We start from the raw sequence: 25,889 nt of genomic DNA on the forward strand, positions 1-25,889 counted from the left end.
TATTTTTTTACTTGTGTGTGTGTGTGTGTGTGTGAGAGAGAGAGAGAGCGAGTGTGTGAGAGAGTGACGGAAGAATGTAATGAGGAACTGCTAGGCATACTCCAAACACACACTATCAACCTCTGTCAGAGGCTGTAAAGCATCAGCGCACTGAACCGTCCGTGTGTGTGTGTGTGTGTGTGTGCGTGCGTCCGCACGCGCGGGCACGGAGACATAGCTGTCACCCATCAGCCTCATCATGTGCAGACACTCAGCCTTTTGTCTCAAAGCCCCCCCCACCACGCGCACACACACACACACACACACACACACACACACACACACACACACACACACACACACACACACACACACACACACACACACACACACACCTCGTCTGAGAGGCCCCAAGTCCCTAAGTCCCAAAAGCAGAGTGAGAAATAATATTGTGCAGCGGTTGGCTTATATCCAGTGCAGAAACACAATCAGTATGGGCTCCATAAACATTTAGTACTCGGTCCGTGTTAAACTGACATGTCACTGTCAGTTTTATTTGATTTGATTTGAGTCGTTGTTTTGTGACACATTGGTTCTGATGAATTGCTCAGGCCTGGTGCATGAATAACACAATCCCAAAGTCCAGTTTAAAAGCTATTTACAATCAAAACCGACAAATAGGGCTGTCACGATTATGACGTTTTACATGACGATTAATTGTCACTCAAATAATTGCGATTAACGATTTAATTGTGTTTTTGTCGTTGACAATTACATTTCTGTTTGGCTTGTAGGCTTTGAAGTTGCACATGGCAGATATGACACATAACCTAAATATACAAAGACGTTACTGACATATTTGACAACTTTATACTTACAAAAGAACATTGATTGTGGAAATAGCCGATCTACAAGCTCACAACGCGTTGCGAGGCGACACGTTGTGAGCTTGTAGATCTGCTATTTCCACTATTTTTTACTTTAAAAAAATATATGAACATTTTTCAAAGATTATGGTGATTATGAAAAATATTCCCGATTATGTCAGATAATTGCGATTGCCCTACAACAAAACTGTTTTGTTGACCTTTGTCAGCAACCTCAAAAGGGTCATCTTCGTGTTTAGGCTTTCATTGAGAATTACAGTATAAACTGTTCTGGGTTAGGGTTATGTTCTGGTTTAGTTGATCTCAAAGATCAACTAAGGTTGTGGCTCAGGAGGTAGAGCAGGTTGGCTGATGATCCAGCGTGGGTCGGTGGTTGGTGCCTTGCATGGTTTCCTCCGCCATCGGTGTATGAATGTGTGTGTGAATGGGTGACTGTAATGCACAATTGTAAAGTGCCCTGGATAAAGGTGCTATACAAATGCACCATTTACCATTGGGATTGCAGATTGGCTATTTTCTCCCCAGAATAGGACTGTGGTTCATGTGTTCTTTTGTCCAGAACATGCTAGTTAAGCTATTTTAGTTTTCATTTAATTTAACACACTTATCACAAACATAAACAGAGTAAGCTATTCTACTGTATTACCTGCTACTTTAATAAGAATCTACAATTGTCTTTTCTTCTACAACGTATGTGTCATCAATCTGCCTTAATTGAGGTTGTACCAGTGTACGCACGCACATGTGGGTGCGTATAAATAGTCTGCACTCGAGCCAGGATTGGCAGTGTTCAAGGAGAGCACTGTTTACGAGCTCCAGTCATTTTACAAGTATTATATTCACTGGCAGTGATGTGGGCGCATAATATCAGAATGACACTGTGAATAACACACACACACACACACGCACACACACACACACACACACACACACACACACACACACACACACACACACACACACACACACACACACACACGGCAAAGTATCCCTGTTATTCCAACCATGAATTACGCCATGGTAGTTTTTACGAGAGCACTCGCTCTTAATGGATCGGCTCAGCCGTTATCAGTTATTACCGTGACGATAAGATGTCTCCGAGTAATTATTTTCCGGTGAGGTGGAGACTTTTAATGCGCCCCGCGCTGATGTCACAGCTTTTGTCCGCCAGCTGCTGTGCCAAAGCAATTCCTGGGATGTGAGCCGGGTCGATCGGCGCGCACCATCCGACACCCGACACAGCGTTTCTCATAGCCTCCCCGCACATCGCTCACTCCATACAGCTCCGACGAGAGAGACAACGCGTGGGGGGAAAAAAAGTACTTGTCAGGATGAGTCGACAACGTTTGACGAGTCTCCCAATTAAGATTACCCATGAGTTATTTTTTTATATCCGTACTGAGCTGATTAGCATATCATAGATTTTTTTATTCCAGAAATGGAGGGGGAAAAAGATTCAATGTTTTGTCTTCCCTTGAACCGTCCTACTAAAAACCTGCTAGCCTGGCGGCTTGACGACAGAGGAGCTATTTCTAGCTTCCATTATTTATTAATACCTCTTTGTTGTTGCTCATGTCCTAATCTCATTTCCTTTAGTCATTAACGTTGTTCGACATCAAACACAGCTGCCAGAGTGGAGCAGCAGTCGGGGGAGTGCGGGAGGAGGGGAGAGAGACAGCGTGGTTATTGCTGTTGGACACCCACTAAAGACCTCTTTAACAATGCTCGTCGCAGGGAGACATTTTTCTATTAAGCCAGGGGAAACTTGCTGTCAGCGAGCGGTTGTTTTGACTTCATCAAATAAACCGTGTCTCCGATGCAATCCAAGTGGGCTCTCGGTGGACCCGACGCCATGTGTTTGTCGCTTCAGATCGAGGCCGACTGGAGGAAAACGTGTTGCGTGTTTGTTTGAAAAGGAAAGGGTGTACGTACGCCATGTATGTGACTTCTGGTGACCTCAACAATAACATCCTCTGTCTCTGAGCCAGGGATTAGCCACACATGAACTCACTGTCCCATGACACATTTTTCTTTTCATTCACTTCCTATCCATTCACTGCTATGGGTTTTGCAACACTTTTCCTACCAGGGTTTTGTGGGAGATGAAGTCCGCGGCACATTGTCATGCTAATATTTGGTCAAGTGGTCCTGTGCCTAACCACAAGCTAAAGCGGTGTTATGCTAATGGTGGTGTCATACCATTTAATAGTATATAATAATAACCGCGGATGCTAAGAACTGCTAAGATCTTCGAACTGTTAACTTGAAGATCAGTTCTTTGGCAGCAAGCAAGCAACCCTATATACTTCATTGAGTGTTGTCCCACAGGGGTCTATACTAAGCCCCTTCCTTTTCCCCACCAATCGTTTCATCACATATAGCTCAAACTTGTAGATGTGCTATTTTCAGAGAATATTCATCCCAGACTAGTTGCACTATCATGTTGTTCATAATGTTGTGTGCTGGGGGCGCCCGCTGGCCTATCGGTCCAGGCGCCCGACAGCGTGCCGCTGGTTCGATTCCCGAACCCGACTACCTTTGCGGCGTGTCACTCCCCATCTCTCTCCCCATTTCCTGTCAGTCTACTGTCCTTTCAACGAAAGGCATAAAAGCTCCCCCCCCAAAAAAAAAATATAATGTTGTGTGCTGAGAGCTGACTGGAGCGTCCTTCTTGTGTGTTTCCGCAGGATGACAGTGATGGCATCCCGTGGTCGGAGGAGCGGGTGGTGCGTAAGGTGCTGTACCTCTCCCTCAAAGAGTTTAAGAGTTCACAGAAACGACAGCTGGACGGAGATGGAACCACAAACCCCAATGGTGAGTCTCCCCCACACCCTGAAGCCAACACGCACACGCACACACACACACACACACACACACACACACACACACACACACACACACACACACACAGACACAGACACAGACACAGACACACACACACACACACACACACACATCCCTGCCTGTTCTAGACCTCCTCCTTGATCACATTTCAATGTGAAACAGTGATATTGGGGGATGTTCTTTGGAAACCATGGTGAAATTACTGAAATATCAGTCATTTACAGCCATTGGGCAACATTATGGACAGGAAAACCTTTGGCCTAAAATCACGCAAATTGGATGAAAAATCACAACCTCCGCCCCTGATTTCTCAATTGCCCCTCTACTAGCGCCACCACCAGGTCGATTTTTGCTAAACACACTGCTCCTACAGATTTATTTTGCCCTGAAATCACGCAAAGCGGTACATAGTATTTCAAAAGTCATGTCATCAACATGGATTTCCCACATTTCCTCCTGATTGGCTACGATTGCCTTCTAAAGTTTGTGTATGCGACGTGGCGGTCGCTTATCTCCCGAGTCTTACCGGTGTACTGCTGCTGCTGTGTGCACACTGATTTTAATATATGTTACATCTATATACAGAATAGACATTGCTTTTTCTTTTTTGTTCTAATTGTTTTATTATTTTGTGCTGCTGCAATGTCCAAAGACATAAAAAAAAGGATATTACTCACAGTCATTACTTATGGTTAGGGTTGAGATTATTTATTATTAAAGCTTAACGTTGATTCATGTTATTATTAGGATTCATCATAGTCCGTTATTACAATTGAATACCCTTGAGACACTGACCCATTTTTGGTCTCAAGCCATAGGTTGAGAGAAACTGTTATTAACAATTACTCACAATTACCAGTCAGTATTCCACTCAACAACCAAAACTTTGCAGTGCAAAGTGTTGTTTTTGACAGCAAATTTTGATTTAGTTTTAGTCATAGTCTTTTGAATAAAATGTAATTTAGTTTTAGTCATAATTTAGTCACCTGAAAAGTTTTAGTTTTAGTCTGATTTTAGTCGACTAAATATCATAAGATTTTAGTTGACTAAATCTACAGTTGATTTAGTCAACTAAAATGAATTTTGGCAGGCCTTGATGACATCGTAATGACTGATTTTACACTTGGTTGCATATAGCCGATCTACAAGCTCACACTTGTGAGCTTGTAGATCTGCTATTTTCAGCACGCAACACCTGATAGCAACCAAACATAAAATTACTTTCTCCTCCACTAGTCCGTCCCTAACGTTTTAGTCTAGTTTTTATTTTGTTGACGAAATTGTCAATATAATATATTTAGTCTTAGTTTTAGTCTTCACAGCTTAGTTTTTATTTAGTTTTCGTCAGTGAAAAAAACATTTTTCGTCATAGTTTTAGAAGACGAAATCAACACTGCCCTGTGAACCTTCAACAACACAAGAAAAGGGAGAGTAACGGCCAGGGGTGAACGCCTTTATTTTGCACCACGCTGCCACCTGTCTTTGTGCGACATCAGTGCTCGGTAAAAACAAAACAAAAACAAAACCCTCAGCCACCGAACAGACGAAATGTGAACTTCACACACGCGTCACAGAAGATATTCTCAGTAGACGGTAACGCAACCCAGACACCCAGAGGAAAGAGCTCTGGAGGTTTACACCCAGCTGAGGAAGCCATCCATCCAATCCCAAGTATTTATGAAGAAAGCAAGCAGACAGACCGAGGGAAACCTATTTTTTTCAAATGTTTAAATTTTTTCTTATTGTTTTATAAAACAACATGGCACTGGTGGGGCCAGCTGTCTAGAACAGGGTTAGTCTGTACTTAGGGCTGTCACAATTATTACATAATCGTCTAATCGCAATTAATTGACATAATCGCAAATATTTTGTCATAATCGTCATAATCGTGGATGTTGAAAAATGTTCATACATTTACAAACATTTTCAGAAATAGTGGAAATAGCAGATCTACAAGCTCACAACGCGTCGCATAGCAACGCGTTGTGAGCTTGTAGATCGGCTATTTCCACTATCAATGTTATTTTTTTAAGTTGTCAAATATGTCAGTCATTTCTTTGTATATTTAGGTAATGTGTCATATCTGCCATGTGCAACTTCAAAGCCTAAAAGCCGAACAGAAATGTAATTGTCAACGACGAAAACACAATTAAATCGTTAATCGCAATTATTTGAGTGACAATTAATCGTCATGTAAAATGTCATATCGTGACAGCCCTATCTGTACTGCATGTATATCCCCACAATAGTAGTCCAGTTATACCGCAGCTCACACTGCTACATGCAAACGACACCAATCACAGTGCAGCTGACGTGAACCGCACAGATCAGCTGACGCTTAGCACACGGACACGGCTCCCGTTGGCACGTACCATCTCATCAGTGATGTGTAGGCACTGTTCGAGATGCATACCACAACAATACAGAGTACACACCACTGTAGTCCAATGTGAAAGAATGAAGGAAAGCCATTCTCCCACTGCAGTAAGACACGAAGAAATGTTTTCAGTTGACATTTTAAGATGTAGGCTGGATTCACTCAGCCAGATTAATTTAGTTGTCTGAAAGCCTTAACGTTTTTTTTTTAGGATTGTCAGGCCATTATTAAACTATATCTATGTATGTTAACCCATTTAGGCCTAGGATTATTGACTGCTTTAACTACTGAAAAATAGCAGATATACAAGCTCACAGCGCGGCACCGAGTGCCGCGCTGCGAGCTTGTAGATCTGCTATTTTTGAAAAATCATGATTTTTTTTTTTGCAAGTCTTTGAATATATCTACTTAAAAGCTAACATTTGTAACTCAAATATTTGCTTCTGGGTGGTCCCTGGAACAACATATTTTGAGATGGGGGTCTGTGGCCAAATACATGTAATTTTGGGGGTCCTTGACATGTAAAAGTTTGAGAACAGCATGATTTAGAAGAAGGATTTGGAAGTCGGGTCAAAGATATTCAAAGACTTGCACTCATTTTCACGATTTTTCAAAAATAGCAGATCTACAAGCTCGCAGCGCGGCACTCGGTGCCGCGCTGTGAGCTTGTATATCTGCTATTTTTCTAAAGTTAAAGCATAAAATAATGGTAAAAGTGGTTAAAATCTAACAGGTATTTGAGAGTTAAATATATCTATACATGTATAATCCTCTTGCCATCTGTTTCCCATGTGTTTTTCTCCCCACATGTATCCCCCCGTCTGTGTTTGTAGTAGAAACCCTCGTCTCTCATCCATCCAGTGTGGTGCATATCGGGCGCATCTCTGTCTCATGCAGAACAGCACTGCCACTCCAGAGCTCCTCAGGGCCTTTTAAGCCACTGCGGGTAGCTGACCTTATCGCCTGAATAAAAATGAGCCATTAGAATACGTCGGCGAGCGGCAGCGCGCTGGGGGTAACGGCAGCAGCCCGCGCCGACACAAAAGGGGAGGCTGCACTGAATAGACGGGCCCCGCTGTTTCAGAGAGAGCCGTGGGTTAGAGGCACGGCTTTGGGTTCTGTACACACAAGCTGCACAGTTTCCCGTCTCGCTCAGACGTTGTGGTGAAACTGTCGGCCATTTTGGAGGATCAGGCTCAGCGTGCGCTCCATCCTGAATGGGAGGCCTCCTGCTGTTTTAGAGGACTGCGGGTTAGAGGCTCGGCAGAGACATGCTAACACGCACTCCAGTCTCACACAGGCAGAGCAGGGGAAACTGTAAGCCATTTCAGAGAGTCAAACCCAGCATGGATATGATTAATACATCATGTCCTGCAGTTTAAGAAGACAATAGGTGACAAAGATTTAACCCGGGGTTTTTGTTAACATACCACACTGTGGTTGTTTTTTCTAGGGCTTGGCAATATGTCGGTATTAGATCAATATCGTGACATGAGACTAGATATCGTCTGGGGTTTTTGGATATTGTAATGACGTTTTTGAACACAATTAATTATATTCTCTTCACATCTTTTCAAGGTATTTGGTCAAAATGATTTTGTCCATATCGCCAAACCTCAGTTGTTGTTATGATATATTAAATACATTTCTGTTTAGGTTGTAACGTAGATGTAGAACGTAGATTTCTTTCCTTTCCTTTTTTTTTTTTTTTTTTTTTTACGTACCTGTCCACCATTTTGAGAAACTTTGCCGTCCGACTGAAAGAGGTTAGAGCAGGCACAGCTGGCAACGAGCCAAGGAAACAACGGCACGTCACCTCCCTACACATCTGTTTCTCCCTCCCTCCATCTCCATCTTTCCATCTCCCCTTCCCTCTCTCTCTCTCTCTCACCGGTGTTGTGTGGCAGGCAATCTGTTTCTCTCTCTCTCTGTGTGTGTGTGTGTGTGTGTGTGTGTGTGTGTGTGTGTGTGTGTGTGTGTGTGTGTGTGTGTGTGTGTGTGTGTGTGTGTGTGTGTGTGTGTGTGTGTGTGTGTGTGTGTGTGTGTGTGTGTGTGTGCAGGGGCGTCGCAACCAAATTCTGGGCCCTGGGTACGAGGATTCACTGTGGGGCCCCCTGTGCTTTAACTATTGAAAAATAGCAGATATACAAGCTCGCAGCGCGGCACCGCGCTGCGAGCTTGTAGATCTGCTATTTTTTGAAAAGAATCGTGAAAATCTTTGAATAATTTCAAATGTTTCTATGTCAATGGTGCTCAAACTTTTTCATGTGTATTTGACCACGGACCCCCATCTCAAAATATTTAGTTCCAGGGACCACCCCCACCCCCCCCCCCCCCCAGAAGCAAAATCTGAGTTACAAATGTTGTATTAAAAATACATACAGTATATTCAAAGATTTGCACACATTTTCACGACTTTTCAAAAATAGCAGATCTACAAGCTGGCAGCCGCGCTTTGAGCTTGTATATCTGCTATTTTTCAATAGCTAAATAGCTATAAAATAATGTGTGTGTGTGTGTGTGTGTGTGTGTGTGTGTGTGTGTGTGTGTGTGTGTGTGTGTGTGTGTGTGTGTGTGTGTGTGTGTGTGTGTGTGTGTGTGTGTGTGTGTGTGTGTGTGTGTGTGTGTGTGTGTGTGTGTGTGTGTGTGTGTGTGTGTGTGCGTGCATCTCTGCCCACAACCAGTAATCATGCCATATCCATGGCCACTTTACCTCTCAATGTTGGCAGCCATCCATCCTTCCCTCCCTCCCTGCCTTGTTCATTCTCTCTCTCCTCTGTCATTCTGTCGTTCTTTATCACTTCCTGTCTCTCTCGCTCCCTCGCTGCATTATTAAACAAAATGACATTGTGCCCTTCTTCCTGCATCCCCCTCTTCTTCTTCTTCTTCTCCTCCTTTTCCTCCTCTCTCGTTTGTCTCTTCTCTTCTCATCCCTCCATCAGTTGGTCCTCTCGTCCGCCCCGGAGTGCCAGGTTTTATTACACATCAATAGGATTGTTCTTACCCTCCCTTTTCCTGCCTTCACGCCACTGGTTATCAGTGTGGGGGTCCAGGGACCCCCCGCTGGTCCCTGAGGGGGTTCCTGGGGGTCCCCAGAAAAATCAGGAATAGCTCAACCCATAGACTGGGTACGCATTATTGCGTATTATTATTTTATGCTTTAACTATTAAAATATAGCAGATCTACAAGCTCACAGTGCCGCGCTGCAAGCTTGTCAGTGGTTTTCAAACTCTTTTATGTCAAGGACCCCTAGAATTATATGTATTTGGCCGCCCTCAAAATATTTTGTATCAGGGACCCCCCAGAAGCAAATATTTGAGTTACAAATGTTCACTTTAAAAATGAGATATTCAAAGATATGCACGAATTTTCATGATTTTCTTTTTTTAAATAGCAGAGCAACAACTCTTCCTGTATCCTGAGTCTGTGTAAATCTCTCCATTACATACATTTCCTCCACACTGCACAGCCACTGCTCACACGTTGGAGATTCTACATTTTATTTATGAAAAAACGAAGATCTATCTCTTACATCTCTGCACTCTTTTTTTTATGTGTCTAATGCCTCATTAACATACAGAAAAGCCAAGCTAATGGTTTGCTTGGTAATTCAATGTATTATCTATGCAAACCAGCTTTTAAAATTTCCAAGCTGGAAAAAAAGCTTGGACATTTTTAAAGCTGGTTTGCATAGAGAATACATTGAATTACCAAGCAAACCATTAGCTTGGCTTCTCTAAGTGTGAATGCAGCATTATGCAGTTTTTTCTCTTTTCTCCTTCTCCCTATACTGTTGTTACTGGAGCCTGTCTGTTCTCTTTTATCTACGGTCTATCCTCCTCTCCTCTCCTCCCTCGTTCTCTCTTATCACATCCCCTCTCTCTCTCTCTATTTCCCAGAGTGCTATTGATGGAGGAGCTGGCTTCTGGCCAAACTCTGTCTGTATTTATGTCTGTCTATTAGTCTACCTGCTTCTTCATCTTCCGGTCGTCTCTTTTCCATCACACCTCTGTCTGTCTGTCTCTCTTCCTTTGTGGCCTGATTTCTAATTGGTTGGATGATGATGGTGCCGCACGACGCACTAGGAAGCATCTCTGCCTATAATATGCCTCTGTCTGTCCTTTGTAGGGATGGGACGCTAAGCGATATTATCTTTTATCGTGATAAAAAACACTCACGATAATAATCGTATCGTGGAGATTACATTTATCGTGATATCGTCCTCCGTCATGCACTGGGATCAATTCACCTTTTATTTTCTGAGCTGCATATCCGGTACCACTTAAACTCTCTATAATTGGTAAAAGGTACTTATAATATACGTACTTGATACAATGTTTTTTTCACTCTATATGAAATGTCTTTGCCAAAAAAACAGCCGATCTACAAGCTCACAATGCGTCGCGTTTTGCGGCGCGTTGTGAGCTTGTAGATCGGTATTTTTTTGGGCAAATGTTCCGCCCCCAGGATAATGGATTTTGATTATCGTGATAATATCGTAAACCGCGATTTCTTTTGTCACAATAATCGTGATATGAAATGTTCATATCGTCCCACCTCTAGTCCTTTGCCGCCTGTGCTTCCAAAATGGCAACTGCACGGGGGCTTACTTATAGTCAGGGAAGATTTGCAGAATACCTGTCAAATCTGGGAATAAATTCCTTACCAAACAATTTCTTCACCAATGTGTTCGTAAAGGTGTCTAGTAACATATCTAACAAAGATTGAAATTCAACATCCCTAGCAAAATGTTTGACAGCTAGGGTAATTCTGGGTCTCATTCACTTACTATACACTGTACTATAAGGGAAGAAATCACTCCCAAAAATATGCTTTAAGTGGAATGTGAGGGGTCTAACTAGGTGTTTTTAATTATTCTGAATCCATTGCATGCATTTGTTTTGCATTTTCCTTGGGCCAAAAATGGACCCCATACACCTTGTGAAAAGTGATGACTCATCACTAAACCATCGTTTTTTTGTGTCTGATTTTGGCCCAATGAATGTTTTTCATGCAAAACAAATGCTTGCAATGGATTCAGAATAATTAAAAACACCTAGTTAGACCCCTAACATGCTACTTAAAGCATATTTTTTGGGAGTGATTTTTTTCCCCTTATAGTACAGTGTATGAATGAGACCCAGAATTACCCTAGCTGTCAAAGATTTTCCTAGGGAGGTTGAATTTCAATCTTTGTTAGATATGTTACTAGACACCTTTACGAACACATTGGTGAAGAAATTGTTTGGTAAGGAATTTATTCCCAGGGTTTTATTAAAATTCCCTGACTCTTAGGACACTGTGTCCCCAGCGGCCTCCCTAGAGCCAGTGTCAACTGGGCCGTGAACTGGGCGACAGAGGGAAGCGGGGAATGGAACGGAAAGTGGGATGAAAAGAGATGTGGAATGGAGAGAGAGGGGGTTGTTTCCATGCATTGTGTTCTCCTCTGCCAACCAGCAGTACCGTTGTAAAACCACTGCCTTCCTCTTTGATCCCCTCAGGCCCACACTCACTGATCTACAAGCCTGGCTATGGCTATTCTGCTGCCCTACAAAATGTGTTTGTTGTGTCCCAAAGGTCAAATTAGCCTTTGTGATTTTTGGTGGGATAAACAATTATCTCAAGAACAGATATACAATTAGTGTAATATCACTTAGCATCGTTGTCGGGTGAAAACCTTGTATGTCCAAAACTGTTCGTTTTGCATTTATCATTTTAAAAATGATTTAAAACTAGTGAAAACAGCCGATCTACAAGCACACAACGCCTCGCACCGCGAGGCGTTGTGTGCTTGTAGATCTGCTGTTTTCACTACTTTTGTGGGACAGCCTTGTATGATGAAGCAGGGCTTTACTGGTGAAAGAATGTACACATTTGAAACTTGGAGATACAAGGTTTCCACCCGACAACGACGTTATATAACACTATCAGTTACTTTTTTGGGAGTAGTTACTGCACTTTGGCTTAGTAGGCTTTGCATGATACCATTTGCGACAAACTATATCAAGCCATTCAGACATGTCTCTGAACTCGCTATTGTTATGCGTGTTTGGATTTCAGGCTTGTGGTCAGTGTTGTGCATTGTAGTTGCACCCATGGATGTTTTGCAGAAGAATTCATCCAGCCCAGTGCTCAAATTTAGTTTCAGCTTCTAAAGTAGGTCTGTGAAATGGACGGTATGGGGAGTTTCCCTAAAATAAAATGACAACTGCCCATTGTTTTCTTTTTATACCATCCCACAGTTGTGTGCAGACATTGAGGATAGAATATGAATAGAGCACAAAACAGTTTTAGTGCGTTACTGAAACGAGATGGATTAAACCTGTGCCGTACAACACAAGAAAAACAGCAATCATACATAAATGCTGTCATCCCACAGGGATGATACGTTGATAACCATACAGTATATCCAGTGGCCTGTTTTACTGGGTGCTCTTCTGTGCAGAACCACTTGTAAAGATCAGATGGCATGAACCCTAGTCAACAAATGACAGGGTAAATGGTTGAGTAAATAATGGTACAAGGAAAACTATTAAGTACTACACAAGCATAGAATGTCGATGTCAAACCTCACATCAGTATAAATAATAAACCGTCTATACAACAATATATATATTTGTTTTTAAATATTTATTTTTGGGCTGTGATGCCTTTATTGATAGGACAATAGACTGACAGGAAATGGGGAGAGATATGGGGAATGACTCCCGACGACCTTTGGTGGGATTCGAATCTGCGCCGCGCTGTCAGGCTGGCATTGCAGCCTATGGTGCCGGCGGCCTGGTCGTAATTAACATAATTTAATCCAGAAGGTCCTGGGTTCTATTTCTATTCCTGGGGACGCTGGGGGTCGTGTTCTCTCCTCCGCGTCATCAGTGCCCATACCCTAAGTGGGGTTGGCAAAAGGGCAACCCTTTCTGTGTGGAGTTCTGTGTGTTCTCCCCATGTCTCCTAGGGTATGGGGCTGTTAAGTATGACATCATTTTGTAGGCAGAGGAGAATTTCTGCCCCCAGTTTCCGTGAATCTTTTTACTATTTACACATTTTTCTTCTCTTTGTTGTTGAAAGGAAAGTGTTAGAATTATACTTTAGTCGTTATTTTTTAGTCGTTTTTTTAAATAGCGAGGGACAGAAAATGCTCTGGGGGCAGATTCTCCTCTGCCTACAAAATGATGTCACGGCTTAAAAGCCCCATAGGTATCCTCACAAAAACATGCAGTAATCCTGGTCTCTATACTGCCTCCCCCTGGCCAGTCAGGGGAGGGGAAAGGAACTGATTGGAATATCATGTTCTTCCACGCGCTGCGTCCAACCGGGGAATCTCTCCCCTGTCAGGTGAAAAGAGGCGGCTTGGACTACTCATGCATAGAAGGAAGCATGAGGTCAGTCCGTTGCTCTCCCCAGGTTGGCAGAGGGAGTGTAGCGCCCAGGATTACATTAGATAATTGGCACTGGGTGAAAAATGGTTTGCAAAATCGTGGGATATATATTTTTTTTAAACTAAAAACATAATTATAATGTCACGATTAATTCTTATTGATTACTTCCCATCCTATCTAGTTGGAATAGTGTCCAATTGAGCATTTAGTATCTAATTTTGGCACAGGACAGTATAAAACGGGCTCAATAGACTCGACTCTGCAGCACCTTGATATACTCTCTCTCTCTCTCTCTCTCTCTCTCTCTCTCTCTCTCTCTCTCTCTCTGTGTCTCTCACATCCTCTCTCTCTCTCTCTCTTAGAGATTTCGAGGTGAACATAGCGAGGTGATGGGCTTAGTTAACTCAGTCGGTGCCATATTTAAAGTGGGATGACCTCTTATATTGCCGGTTCGCCAACAAAGGGTTAAAAAAATAGTGTGCACGCTGGTGCACACATTCGTGCACAGATCATGCGCTATGCATGTGCATGCTTTTCACAGCTTTCAAACAAAAAAATCCGCTTGGAAATCCGTTCAGGCATTCAGGAGAAAGGAGCCCTTATGTTTTCTTCAAATGTAAACAAACATGGCTGCCATGTTTGAAAGATGGGGTTGGTATGGGGGTTAAACATGCAATTTCGCGATCGCGATCATGCCTAGTACACTGTTGGAGGTCCAAAATTGTTTTTTTCAATTTTTTTTTTTTTTTTTTTTTAAAGACGTTCAGAAGACGTCTGGCAGGGAGGTCCATAGTGAAAAAGACGTTTTAAAGACGTTTTCATCATAGAAACTTCTTTTTTGGCAGGGTATGAGTTAAGCACGCATAAATCTGATTAGAAACCTCCCCCCATAGGAGACACCATTGGGACTAGGGCTGTCACGATATGACATTTTACATGACGATTAATTGTCACTCAAATAATTGCGATTAACGATTTAATTGTGTTTTTGTCGTTGACAATTACATTTCTGTTTGGCTTTTAGGCTTTGAAGTTGCACATGGCAGATACGACAAATAACCTTAATATACAAAGAAATTATGGACATATTTGACAACTTTCTACTTAAAAAATAACATTGATAGTGGAAATAGACGATCTACAAGCTCAAAACGCGTCGCGATGCGACGCGTTGTGAGCTTGTAGATCTGCTATTTCCACTATTTTTTACTTAAAAAAAATATATATGAAACATTTTCAACATTCACGATTATGACGACCCCAGCCCCAACACAACAACAGGCCTCAACTGGCACCAGGGGCTCCAGTAAAGGCCCTGACCCTCGACTCCAGTCTTGTCTGCCAGGCTAGGCTAACCCTCCCCCCCCCCGCCCACATGTGCTTCTCACACAGGCGCTCATGTGCAACCAGCATATGTAAAACGGCTCTGCGGGGAGGCGGCAGGATGGGCTCATGCCAGTTAGTTTGCATGCTGTCGGGACACGTCATGCGCCTGTCATTTTTTTTTAAGCACAATTAGAGATAATTAGCTAGCGAGTGCATTTTTGGGGCTGGCGCAAATAAGCGGTGTTTAGTGCTGTTTATGTGCACATATTTGTCTAGACTTGAAGTTCCCAACGCCTCTCCCCCTGTCAGCTCTTGCCGCGGTTAGTTATTATATTTTCTTTTGTATTAGTGTAGATTATTTATTACATTTTGGAACACCTCTTACTGCGAGACATCCTTTAACCACTTTCAACCTGGTGACCCTATTTTTCGTGCGTGTCCCTATATTCCAAAATTGTAAAAAAATAAATACAAATGAATGGTCAAATAGTTAATATTGCAGATCTACAATCTAATACAACGTATTGTGAGCTTGTAGACTAGTTATTCAATATTTCCATGTTTTGACAGCAAGGCTTATGTCGTTAAACTGTTTTCAGTAATGCAATTTAATCACATTTTCTGCAGGGATGTACTAAAACATTTTAGACAAAAGAAAAGAAAGCTAGAGAAATGTTTCAAGTGTGTTCTCGTGCAGAGATGTAACCTAAAGATCAAATGCGGTGGACTTTCCCTTGTAATGGATCTTGAATAAATATTGCGTTGCAATAACCATTCATTAAAAGGTGACTAATCGTGAGCAATGAGTGAAACTTCAATTGAAGCAGAAAGGTTTTTGTTTTTCTATTGCATGATAAAGTTCTCTCGGTGGGGCCTTTCGTGCAAACGAATGCATCGTAGAGTTGTGAATCACCCATAGCCTATAGACTTACAGTCGCTTCCATTGCCAACATAAAGCCTTGCTAGCAATGCAATGGTCTTACTCACCGATGCCTTCTGACCGCAGTGGTGATGACTGTACCTCTGTTCTCAGGTACAGGCCTGCCCTCTGTGTGTGTGTTCTGTGAGATTGAGAGAGTGAGAGAGGCTGGCAAGTCATGTACGTATGTTTCACAGAATAACCAAAGCAAGTGTATTTGCTTTTAAATATGGAGAATTGTAAAATATAATGGCGGGATTGGTTCGCGTTTTGTAAATTTGGCAGTGCCAATGGTTATGGGCTGTGTTCGGAATTCAGTTTGTACGGTACGGGAGGGAGGGCCGTTGAGGGGGTGTGTGTGTGTGTGTGTGTGTGTGTGTGTGTGTGTGTGTGTGTGTGTGTGTGTGTGTGTGTGTGTGTGTGTGTGTGTGTGTGTGTGTGTGTGTGTGTGTGTGTGTGTGTGTGTGTGTGTGTGTGTGTGTGTGTGTGTGTGTGTGTGTGTGTGCGTGCATTGTGCGTGTGAGGGGAAGAGAGGGAGAATCAGAATAAATATTTTGTAATTATAATTAGGGGTGGGCGATATGGTGATAATTATCGTTGAGACGATACAACGTCTCCACTATATGCCTTTTCAGAGGTATATATCGTGATACAACTGAGGGAGCCTTGTAATAAATCCTGTTTAATCGTTAATACAGAGATTCATTGCAGAATTCAATTTAAACCAGCATTTTGGTCTAAATCAGTAGTTCTCAAAATGTTTAAATGTCAAGGTCTCCACTTAACTCTGACAGTATACAAATACGGGTCCATTTGGTTTCATTTGTATACTGTCAGAGTTACATACTTGTAAAGTTAAATTTAGACCTCCCAAAAGGAACCCAGAGAGTCTAGTTTTTGTCAAGTAACTTGAAAAATAACCATAAAAACCAACATGAAAAAGAATCGTGATAAAATCGTATATCGTGATACAGCTTGAGAAAAATTTCGTGATATTGTATTTTTCCATATCGCCCACCCCTAATTATAATACTAAACTGTAGGCTATCTATAAAGCACTTTATAGCACAAAGTTGCCAAGTGCTTAAGATAAAACAGAATAACTACAGGAAATATAACATGCAGCCAGAAATGCATAACTTGTGTTATAAACATCATACCATAAGTGTTAAAGTTTGTGTGCGTTTAACAAAGAGAAACAGAGAATGTTTGCATTAAAGATTATTATTAGAAAGATTATGATTGATTATTGTGTGTAATCACTCAGCCAGCTTGATTGAGCACATACAGAGCTGTCGTAGTATACTAGTACTTTAGGTTAACCAATTTCAACTTGGCAACCCCATTTTGGGCATGCTTAGATCAGCTAGCTCAGTGGTTCTCAACCTGTGGGTCGGGACCATCAGGGGGGTCCCCAAATTATTTTTGGGGGTCCCCAGATGATTAACTTAATGTGCAACAATATTTTCTCACTCAACAGTAAACAAACCAACATGAAGTTGGGGTGTATAGAGGGTAGGTGCACATTTCTAACGTGACAATTTAATACCTCTAAAATGACAAATGAAACCTTGGCCAATGTGTCTAATATTAGAGACAGAAATTGTGAAAATAGCAGATCTACATGCTCACAACGCCTCGCGTTGCGAGGCGTTGTGAGCATGTAGATCTGCTATTTTCACAATAGAACCGTGTTATGCAAAATGTAATTCCTCAACTCTTAGTGCTCGTCAGGGTGGGGGGTTAGAATATGATTATTTTGGGGGTCGCAGCCTGAAAAGGTTGAGAACCACTGAGTTAGCTAGTATGACATGGGTCTCACTGGCTAAGCCATGCGTGTGCGAGCAGCTCCACATGTGCTCATCTGTGTGTGTGAGAGAACTAAGTGTGAGGCCCCGCCATCCCGCCTCACTGTCACCGATCCCACAGTGCCTGGACTTGTTCCGCAGTAGCCCGCCTCACTAACAGGCCGTCATTCACGCTACCGCTCCGGCGCCCCGGCGTCATTATTACCCTAATTTATTTTCCCTTTGACACCCAACTATTACGGGTTTGTGGTGCAAGATGATGACTGACGCATCCCTTGAAGCATCAGTCAGATGGAATTTTGCCTTGGGTGGGCAGAGCTTGAGGCACGGCACGGCACGGCCGACACCCCTCCCTGGTGAAGTGACGGGAAGCAACAGGAAGAGACAGGCTAATGGGGGGCGTCAGGTGATCGGGGCAGAGTTTGAAATGACGTCCATCTTAACCGCGGGCTTCGGGAACATTTATGCTGTCCACACAGAGTAGGGATGGGACGATAGGCGATATTATCGTTTATTGTGATAAAAAACACTCACGATAATCGTATCGTGGAGATTTAATATATTGTGATATCCTCCTCCGTCATGCACTGGGATCAATTCACCTTTTATTTGCCGAGCTGCATATCCGGTACCACTTAAACCCTCTATAATTGGTAAAAGGTACTTATAATACAGTATACATACTTATACAGTCTTTTTTTTCACTCTTTACTAAATGTCTTTGCCAAAGAATTGCCGATCTACAAGCTCACAACGCGTTGTGAGCTTGTTGATCTGCTATTTTTTTGGCAAATGTTCCACCCCAGGATAATGTATTTTGATTATCGCGATAATATCGTAAACCGTGATTTCTTTCGTCACAATAATCGTGATATGAAATGTTCATATCGCCCCATCCCTACCGCAGAGTCATTGTTTGGTATTTCACAGCGAGCGATGACATCTGCATTGATGTTAATGTCCAAAGTTCAGTCAAGCAGGGCCACTTGTGTGTCTTTGATATTATTCATCATTCAGTCTGCTGCGCTAATTACTGCAAGTCGTTTTCAGCTCTGAATTATGCAGAGAACCGATAACCTTAACGACTGTGTCTCTCTGTAATTATTAATGACATTTGCGGGTGCCTTTATTTTCGTGAACTCAAAATGCTTTGAACCTGTCTGCCTGTTTAATAAGTAAAGTGATTCAGGCTGTGTTTTTGAATCATACATGCCCACGTAACTTTTCAAGATACTGCACTGCTCATGTAGAAATCCTAAGGCTGGTGAAATTGACTTAATTTGTCTTGTCTCTCTTAATTACCGTTGACTTCCACCCTCCTCTTTTGGCCTAATTGGAATTCTCCCTGCCTGTTGTTGCTTTTGATTTGAGAATCTGTCTGGGGGCTTATTTTGTTTGTCTAACTTGGTTTGCTAAATATTTAATTACGTCTCAGTCGATTGGGATCACTCTGAATGCCAAGTGGAGCAATATCTTGTCTTTGATTGCCCTTGGCTTTGATTCTTGGGGTTTGGCCGAGCAACATAAAATGTCAGTGTCATCTATAAAGGACAGCTTGTATTGGAAAGATACTGCAGTATGCACATGCCTGTATTACATTTCCCAGGCCAAGTCTATGAGTAACATTCTAACTCTCAAATGGAAGCTATAGCGTCATGAAGCTGCAAACTGACGCACAACTGTTGTTGCGTGACGGGCGTGACATACAACGAAAACAACTGAGCTGGCTTCAACTTTATTCTGCACTCTAGTGACGCGTTTTTTTTATGTTTTTGTTTTAATCATTTCACTCCCCCTCTCATTCTCCCCACTATTCCTGTTCCGTAAACTAATTATTGCTGTTAGCCAGTTCCCTGTTCTATTTAACCCTACCCTTTTAGGGGGCACGGTGGCGCAGTGGTTAGCGCTTCGCCTCACAGCTAGAAGGACCTGGGTTTGATTCCCGCCGGGGGACGCTGCCCTCCGCGTCATCAGCGCCCACACCCTAGGTGGGGTTGGCGATAGGGCCTTTCTGTGTGGATTTTGCATGTTCTCCCCGTGTCTCCTAGGGTTGATACCCTCACAAAAACATGCACGTAATCCTGGTCTCAATAATGCCTCCCCCTGGCCAGCCGGGGCGACCGATGGAGGGAAAAGGAACTGGTTGGAATAACGTGTTTCTTCCATGCGCTACTTCCAAACCAGGGAAATCTCCACTGTCGGGTGAAAAGAAGCAACTTGGGCTCCTCATGCATAGAAGTGAGGTCAGTCCGTTGTCTCCCCAGGCGCGGCAGAGGGAGAGCAGAGCCCAGGATTACATAGGCAATTGGCACTGGGTGAAAAAATGGGTTGCAAAATTGTGGGATAAAAAAAAAAAAAAGAAAAAACCCTACCCTTTTCGCTGACACACTGTGACTTGAGCAACACTTGAACTGTGATCTGGCAGCAATGTTGCTGGTCATGCTTGGGTGTTTTGTAAATGTTGTCTCTGCTAGCATGAACGCAGCGTCATTGAAACTGCAATCCATCATTTCTGTATCCTGCCTGGGGTTCGAACCTACAGTAGGCCTCCCACAGATGAGATCAATTTTGGAGCCCTTGCTTGGCTTATGACCTTACTATAATACCAACCCTAGATTTCTCAATGGAAGAGAAGGATGACAACCTCAAATCACTGCAGATGTGCTAGTTCTATTGTATTAACGTACTCTACCATACAGATTGGTCAAATAACATTTTATTTATTTAAAAAAATGTATGTAACCAAATGGACCCGCAAGTCCATTTGGTTCAATTTTGTCCACTCTCTGACTTAGAAATGGATATCGTCGTTGTCGGGTGAAAACCTTGTATGTCCAAAACCGTTCGTTTTGTATTTATCATTTTAAAAATGATCTAAACTAGTGAAAATAGCCGATTTACAAGCACACAACGCCTCACATCTTGTGTATTTGTAGATCTGCTATTTTCACTAGTTATGTGCGACAGTCTTCTATGATGAAGTAGGACTTTACTTTACGAAATAAATTACACATTTTAAACTTCGAGATACGAGGTTTCTGCTCGACAGTGACGATATACTGACACAGCACACACTGAGGACTTAACTATGCACCATCAATAAGCCTCTAAGCAAGGCATTCCACCTCTGTGTGCTCCAGGTAGAGGTGCTCTTTGACCAACAGTGGAACACTGTGTTTGCACTTGGCAGCTCACCAGATTGGAAGCGTATGTTGGTTTATACATGTGGTGGTGCAGGCAGGGCCGTGCCTATAAAAAGCAAGCAGGTCAACCGATCCTCCATAAATAAAACATGAAAAATGTTGTGTAGCTCAGGTAATGACTGTGTGATTGCAGTCATTTCAGAGTTTGAGCATGATGCCTAATAGACTGTACTTGCATGTCATACCAGCTATATGGTTTGACAAGGGCGTAGATTTACTTTGCAGTCAGTATGTCTGTTTATTAGTTCTGACTCCTACAGACTCCCTTATTAGATAGAGTTTGGTTTAGTAGCAGCTCAGAGTCTGAAGTCTGAACTGAAGCCAGCGCATAACTGTGACTTTCAGACTGACCCAACTGAGACTGGTTTGACGGTCCTCCATATTTAAAATGAATACACTTGCTTTGGTTAGTCTTAAGATGCTTTACCTACCTGCCTCTCTCACTCATCGTTCTCACAGAACACTTAGAGACACACACACACACACACACACACACACACACACACACACACGCACACACACACACACACACACACACACACACACACACTCTCTTTACAATGGTTTGCTCGGCTTGTTTCAGACAGACCAATTTATTCTAATGAAATTACATTTTAATAATAACAAACCAAAACCTGGTCCCATTGAGCCTGAAGCTATTCCCCCTCCCCCCCCCCTCCCCACACGACCCAAAACCCAATAACAATGCTGAGACCCATCAGCATCGGGTCAGATAGCAAACCTTTGAAAATGTGTCCTGCATTGAAAGACAATCAGATAACGGTCTGCCGAAACTGCCGATACGTCTGGGGCCTTCTAAATGCAAGGTAGTTCTAGAATAGAGAACGGACATTAACACCCACCACGAAAGCCCACTGCTTTGGAAGCCAATCATGTCACTGCCTCGATTCATGGGTTGCATTTGTAGTCCTACACCGGCCATGTTGAGGACCGACACAGGTGTTCTGATTGGCGAGTTCTATGCCAGTCAGACAAATTGAAACACCTGTGTTGGTCCTCAACATGGCTGTTTAGGACTACAAATGAAACTCATGAATATGAAAGACAGCCCTAAAGACTTTGGATTGGTTCCGCAATGCAGGTGTTTTTACTCTTAATTGTTTACGAACCAGTTTGAGCAAGCAAAGCTGTGAGTTTGTCATCAGTCTTTAGTTGAGTGAAGCGTTTACAGGACATTGTGAGTCCCAGGTGGAAATGTTGGTGTGAATTTGAGCACTGTGTCTCTCTCCTTTTTGAGGGTATTGTTGTGAAATACACTGAGCACCTGACAGAAGCCATCATGGCAGCAGCCTTGCGATAAATAGCTGCTGGATGACCTCTAACCCCCAGCCATCTCTTCCCTTCTTCAGGTTCCCTGGCCAATGGACAGCTGAACGGCTCAGGGTCGAAGGGCAGCCACAAAGAAGATGGCTCCTTACGCTCCCAGAGCCTGGATGGCAGCGGTGAATACCGTCAGGAGGGTCCCACAAAAAAGAGGTGAGACGTGTGTGTGTGTGTGTGTGTGTGTGTGTGTGTGTGTGTGTGTGTGTGTGTGTGTGTGTGTGTGTGTGTGTGTGTGTGTGTGTGTGTGTGTGTGTGTGTGTGTGTGTGTGTGTGTGTGTGTGTGTGTGTGTGTGTGTGTGTGTGTGTGTGTGTGTGTGTGTGTGCGTGCGTTCATTTGGTTCCTAGTTAGAGAATCATTTAGCTGGGGGCACCTCAAGGACCCTGGGGGTCCCCACACCCCACGTTGACCACCAGTTTTCAGGCCAAAGACCCCTTAGTTGAGAGAGAGATGAAGCAGGGACCCCCACAAACTTTTCATAGATTCCATATTTTTTCATTATTTGACAGCACAATCATCAGTGTATTTTGGATTCATGTCAATTTAATTTGTGTTTTCAGATATTTAACCACTTGAGCCGACAATACTTCATAAACTTGACCTTTCACTCTGTACCCAGTCTGCTCTTTTTCTCCTCTTCACCAAACCTCTTTTGGCTAACGTTCTCAGAATACGGACGCTAGGGTTCAAGTGGTTAATATAAAAAAGGAGAAAAAAACGTTCTACCGCTCAAAGATTTTGGAGGACCTCCCGTAGTAACTCTGAGGACCCCCTAGGGGTCCCGGACCCCCTGTTGAAGACCCTTGGTTTAAAGTGTTGCTGTCCCTTGTGAAGTTACATCTGAGAAGGAGTGTAGCGCACACGCATTCTCATGCACGCACGCACGCACACAGTTTTAGTTGACATTCAGATCAGGGGAACAGATGACAAAACAAGTGTCTTATTGTTTTGGATTTGATGGACTGGTGGTCTGTTCTCATCACACATTGTGATTGTTGATGCTGTGGGTGAATATTTTGGTGGTGGAGTTGTACTTTGTTGTAGCTATTGTTATGTTTCTTTTAGACTCAGGGCTGCAAATCGAGTTTCCCTGCTGGAACAATACGGATTTGAAAGAAATGAAAGCCACACGTCTTCTCTTTCTCATTTCTCCTCATATTGTCATATATACCCATGTTCTTCTCTTTCTCATTTCTCCTCATATTGTCATATATACCCATGTTCTTCTCTTTCTCATTTCTCCTCATATTGTCATATATACACCCATGTTCTTCGTATTACTCCTTCATTATGACTCTTCCCCCGTGGCGCTCTCTCTCCAGTCTCCACCCCAGGGGTGTCGCACCAAAATTTGAGTTACAAATGTTCACTTAAAAAATACATATACCTTGCACAAATTTTCACAACGTTTCAAAAATAGCAGATCTCGGTGCCGCGCTGTGAGCTTGTATATCTGCTATTTTTCAATAGCTAAAGTATAAAATAATTAAGGCCCCTCAACCTTGGGCCCTAGTAACTCAGTCCCACTCCCACGCCCCTGCCCTCTCCACCCCTACATGGCATAAGCGTCATTCCCTTGTCTCTCTCTTTCTTTCTCTCTCTCTCACACATTACTACACTGTAAGATCTGGAGGGTTAATGTAACACCAATTAAAATGGACCCATAGGGTCTCTTCGAGATAAATGAACCATTAATATTTTACAGTGACTCTGTGGTCCAGGGGGCTGACTGTCCAACCCAGACGAGAAGAGAGGCGTGTTGACAACAGCATGTATTTTCTAATAGAGTTTAGTGATTTAGGTTACCTAAGCTAAGCGCTAGGCGTATGGAATCACGAACACATCCTCTGATTCAAGGTGTTTAAAAGTATATTACATTGTAATTTCACACAGACCGTGGAAGATAAATGGCTAATGTCCCAGTTTAAAGACTCCATTTGCTCTCTTCGTGGATGAGAGAGGGGGAGAGAGAGAGAGAGAGAGAGAGAGAGAGAGAGAGAGAGAGAGATGTAATTGAAGTAGAGAGATAATAGGATGGAAGAGAGGGAAGTTGGGAGGTAAAAACTAAGTACTACTGATAACGGCTACTGCTAAGTACTTACAGGTAAAGTACTGCACTAATTACTCTGATAAAGGGTACTACTGCAAGTACTCCGATAACTGGTACCGCTAAGTATAACGGATACTGACATCATAGTACACACTGACAATGGGTAGGCCTACTACACAGTGCACACTGTCTTTTTCTCTATCTTAACCACTTAGCATATACGTTATTAGGGATGGTCCGATCAGGTTTTTTGGAACCGATCACCGAGCACCGATCACAAAAGTTTGATCACCCGATACCGATCAATCACCGATCCGATCAAGTTATTATTTATATATTATTCATATTTTCTAAATGTTAATGTTTTAACTTTAATTAATTAATTCACTCATGAATTCATTTATATATTTGCCTTATAGTTATTTACCAGCATTACTATGTATTTATTATCATAGCAGTAACTAATTATTCCTTCAGCACTGTGGAAATCAATACCCCAAAATGGCCTCAAGTGGGCATACTGAACGGCTGGTTGATCGGATGCACCGATCGGATCGGATCGGTGAATTTACCTTTTGATCTAAACCACCGATTATCGCCGATCCGATCCATTGCCGATTGATCGGTAACATATACATTACTTAGTTGACCGGTGTCCCTCAGGGCTCTATACTAGGTACGTTCTTTTTACCCCCTCCACACCAAAAGTCTTCAGCAAAAAAAAGCAGTTTCACAAGCTCTCAGCAGGTTGCAACACGAGGCATTGTGAGCTTGTAGAATATTGTCACTGAATTTGATGCTGATAGTGATGAATTGAGTACCATGGACCACAGTGGCCCCCTGAGGCTTGTTATCATTTTAGCATAACCTTAGACTGTACTACCTGTAATGTTAATAGAGCACAGAAGTTTGATGTAATTTACCCATCCTACCTGGTTCCCGTTTTTTTCTCCCCCCATTCTGAATTCCTATAGACTTTTTTCATATCGCGTCATATAAGAACTGTGTTCCTAACATAAACAAATTATCTCGGCGGTTTGACTCATATGGATATGAAGAATCAACTGATGGTGAGAAAACGCTAATGTTACTGTCGCCGAAGTAGTTAAATTTTCGCCAGAAACAGACTGTTTCAAATATTAGTGACTGACTATCATAAACCATACAGAGCCACCTCCCCAATATCGCGGAGACTGTTTGGGGGATGAGCGAGTGACGCCATGCCTTCGTTACTCTATAAAGTATTCAATCAATCAAAACATGTTTGCCCCCTTTTTAGGACCACTAGGCTTCATGTGGTTAACCTCTCTCTCTCTCTCTCTCTCTCTCTCTCTCTCTCTCTCTCTCTCTCTCTCTCTCTCTCTCTCTCTCTCTCTCTCTCTCTCTCTCTCTCTCTCTCTCTCTCTCTCACATTGAAGAAGAGCTCTATAATAGATTATACAATGAATGACAGCATAAACACCCCCTCATCTTCACAGATAAATGTCATTTCATAATTAGCAACATGAAGGAATGTTACCATGCATTTTGAAATGAACAATTAAAATAATTCAAGTTGATGCGCCCGACAACAAGCCCTCAATTTGTTTCTCGTGTAATTTTATGACGGGATTCACGGGAATGATACATTCGATGGAATTATCGAGAAGGATTTGCCTGCCGAGAGAGGGTTTAATTTTCAGCCGGAATTGCCCAAAACTTCCTGCAAATGCACTTACTTGGAAGTCAGAAGACAGAATAATAAGATGATTGTTTGGAAAGAGCGACGATGTTA

At 42.7% G+C, this 25,889-nt stretch overlaps 1 protein-coding gene across 1 annotated transcript in view; it reads left to right on the top strand.

Moving 5' to 3' along the window:
• jarid2b (jumonji and AT-rich interaction domain containing 2b) overlaps nt 1-25,889 on the top strand; it is a 153,856-nt gene that overhangs the window by 28,443 nt on the left and 99,524 nt on the right. The window contains exons 2-3 of the mRNA XM_080735771.1: nt 3,554-3,680; nt 22,094-22,220. Of these exons, the coding sequence (XP_080591897.1) occupies nt 3,554-3,680; nt 22,094-22,220 (254 nt within the window). The remainder of the gene's footprint in view (nt 1-3,553; nt 3,681-22,093; nt 22,221-25,889) is intronic.

Source organism: Nannobrachium achirus (assembly GCF_963921795.1).
Source record: "Nannobrachium achirus genome assembly, chromosome: 10".
In the NCBI taxonomy this organism is placed as follows: domain Eukaryota; kingdom Metazoa; phylum Chordata; class Actinopteri; order Myctophiformes; family Myctophidae; genus Nannobrachium; species Nannobrachium achirus.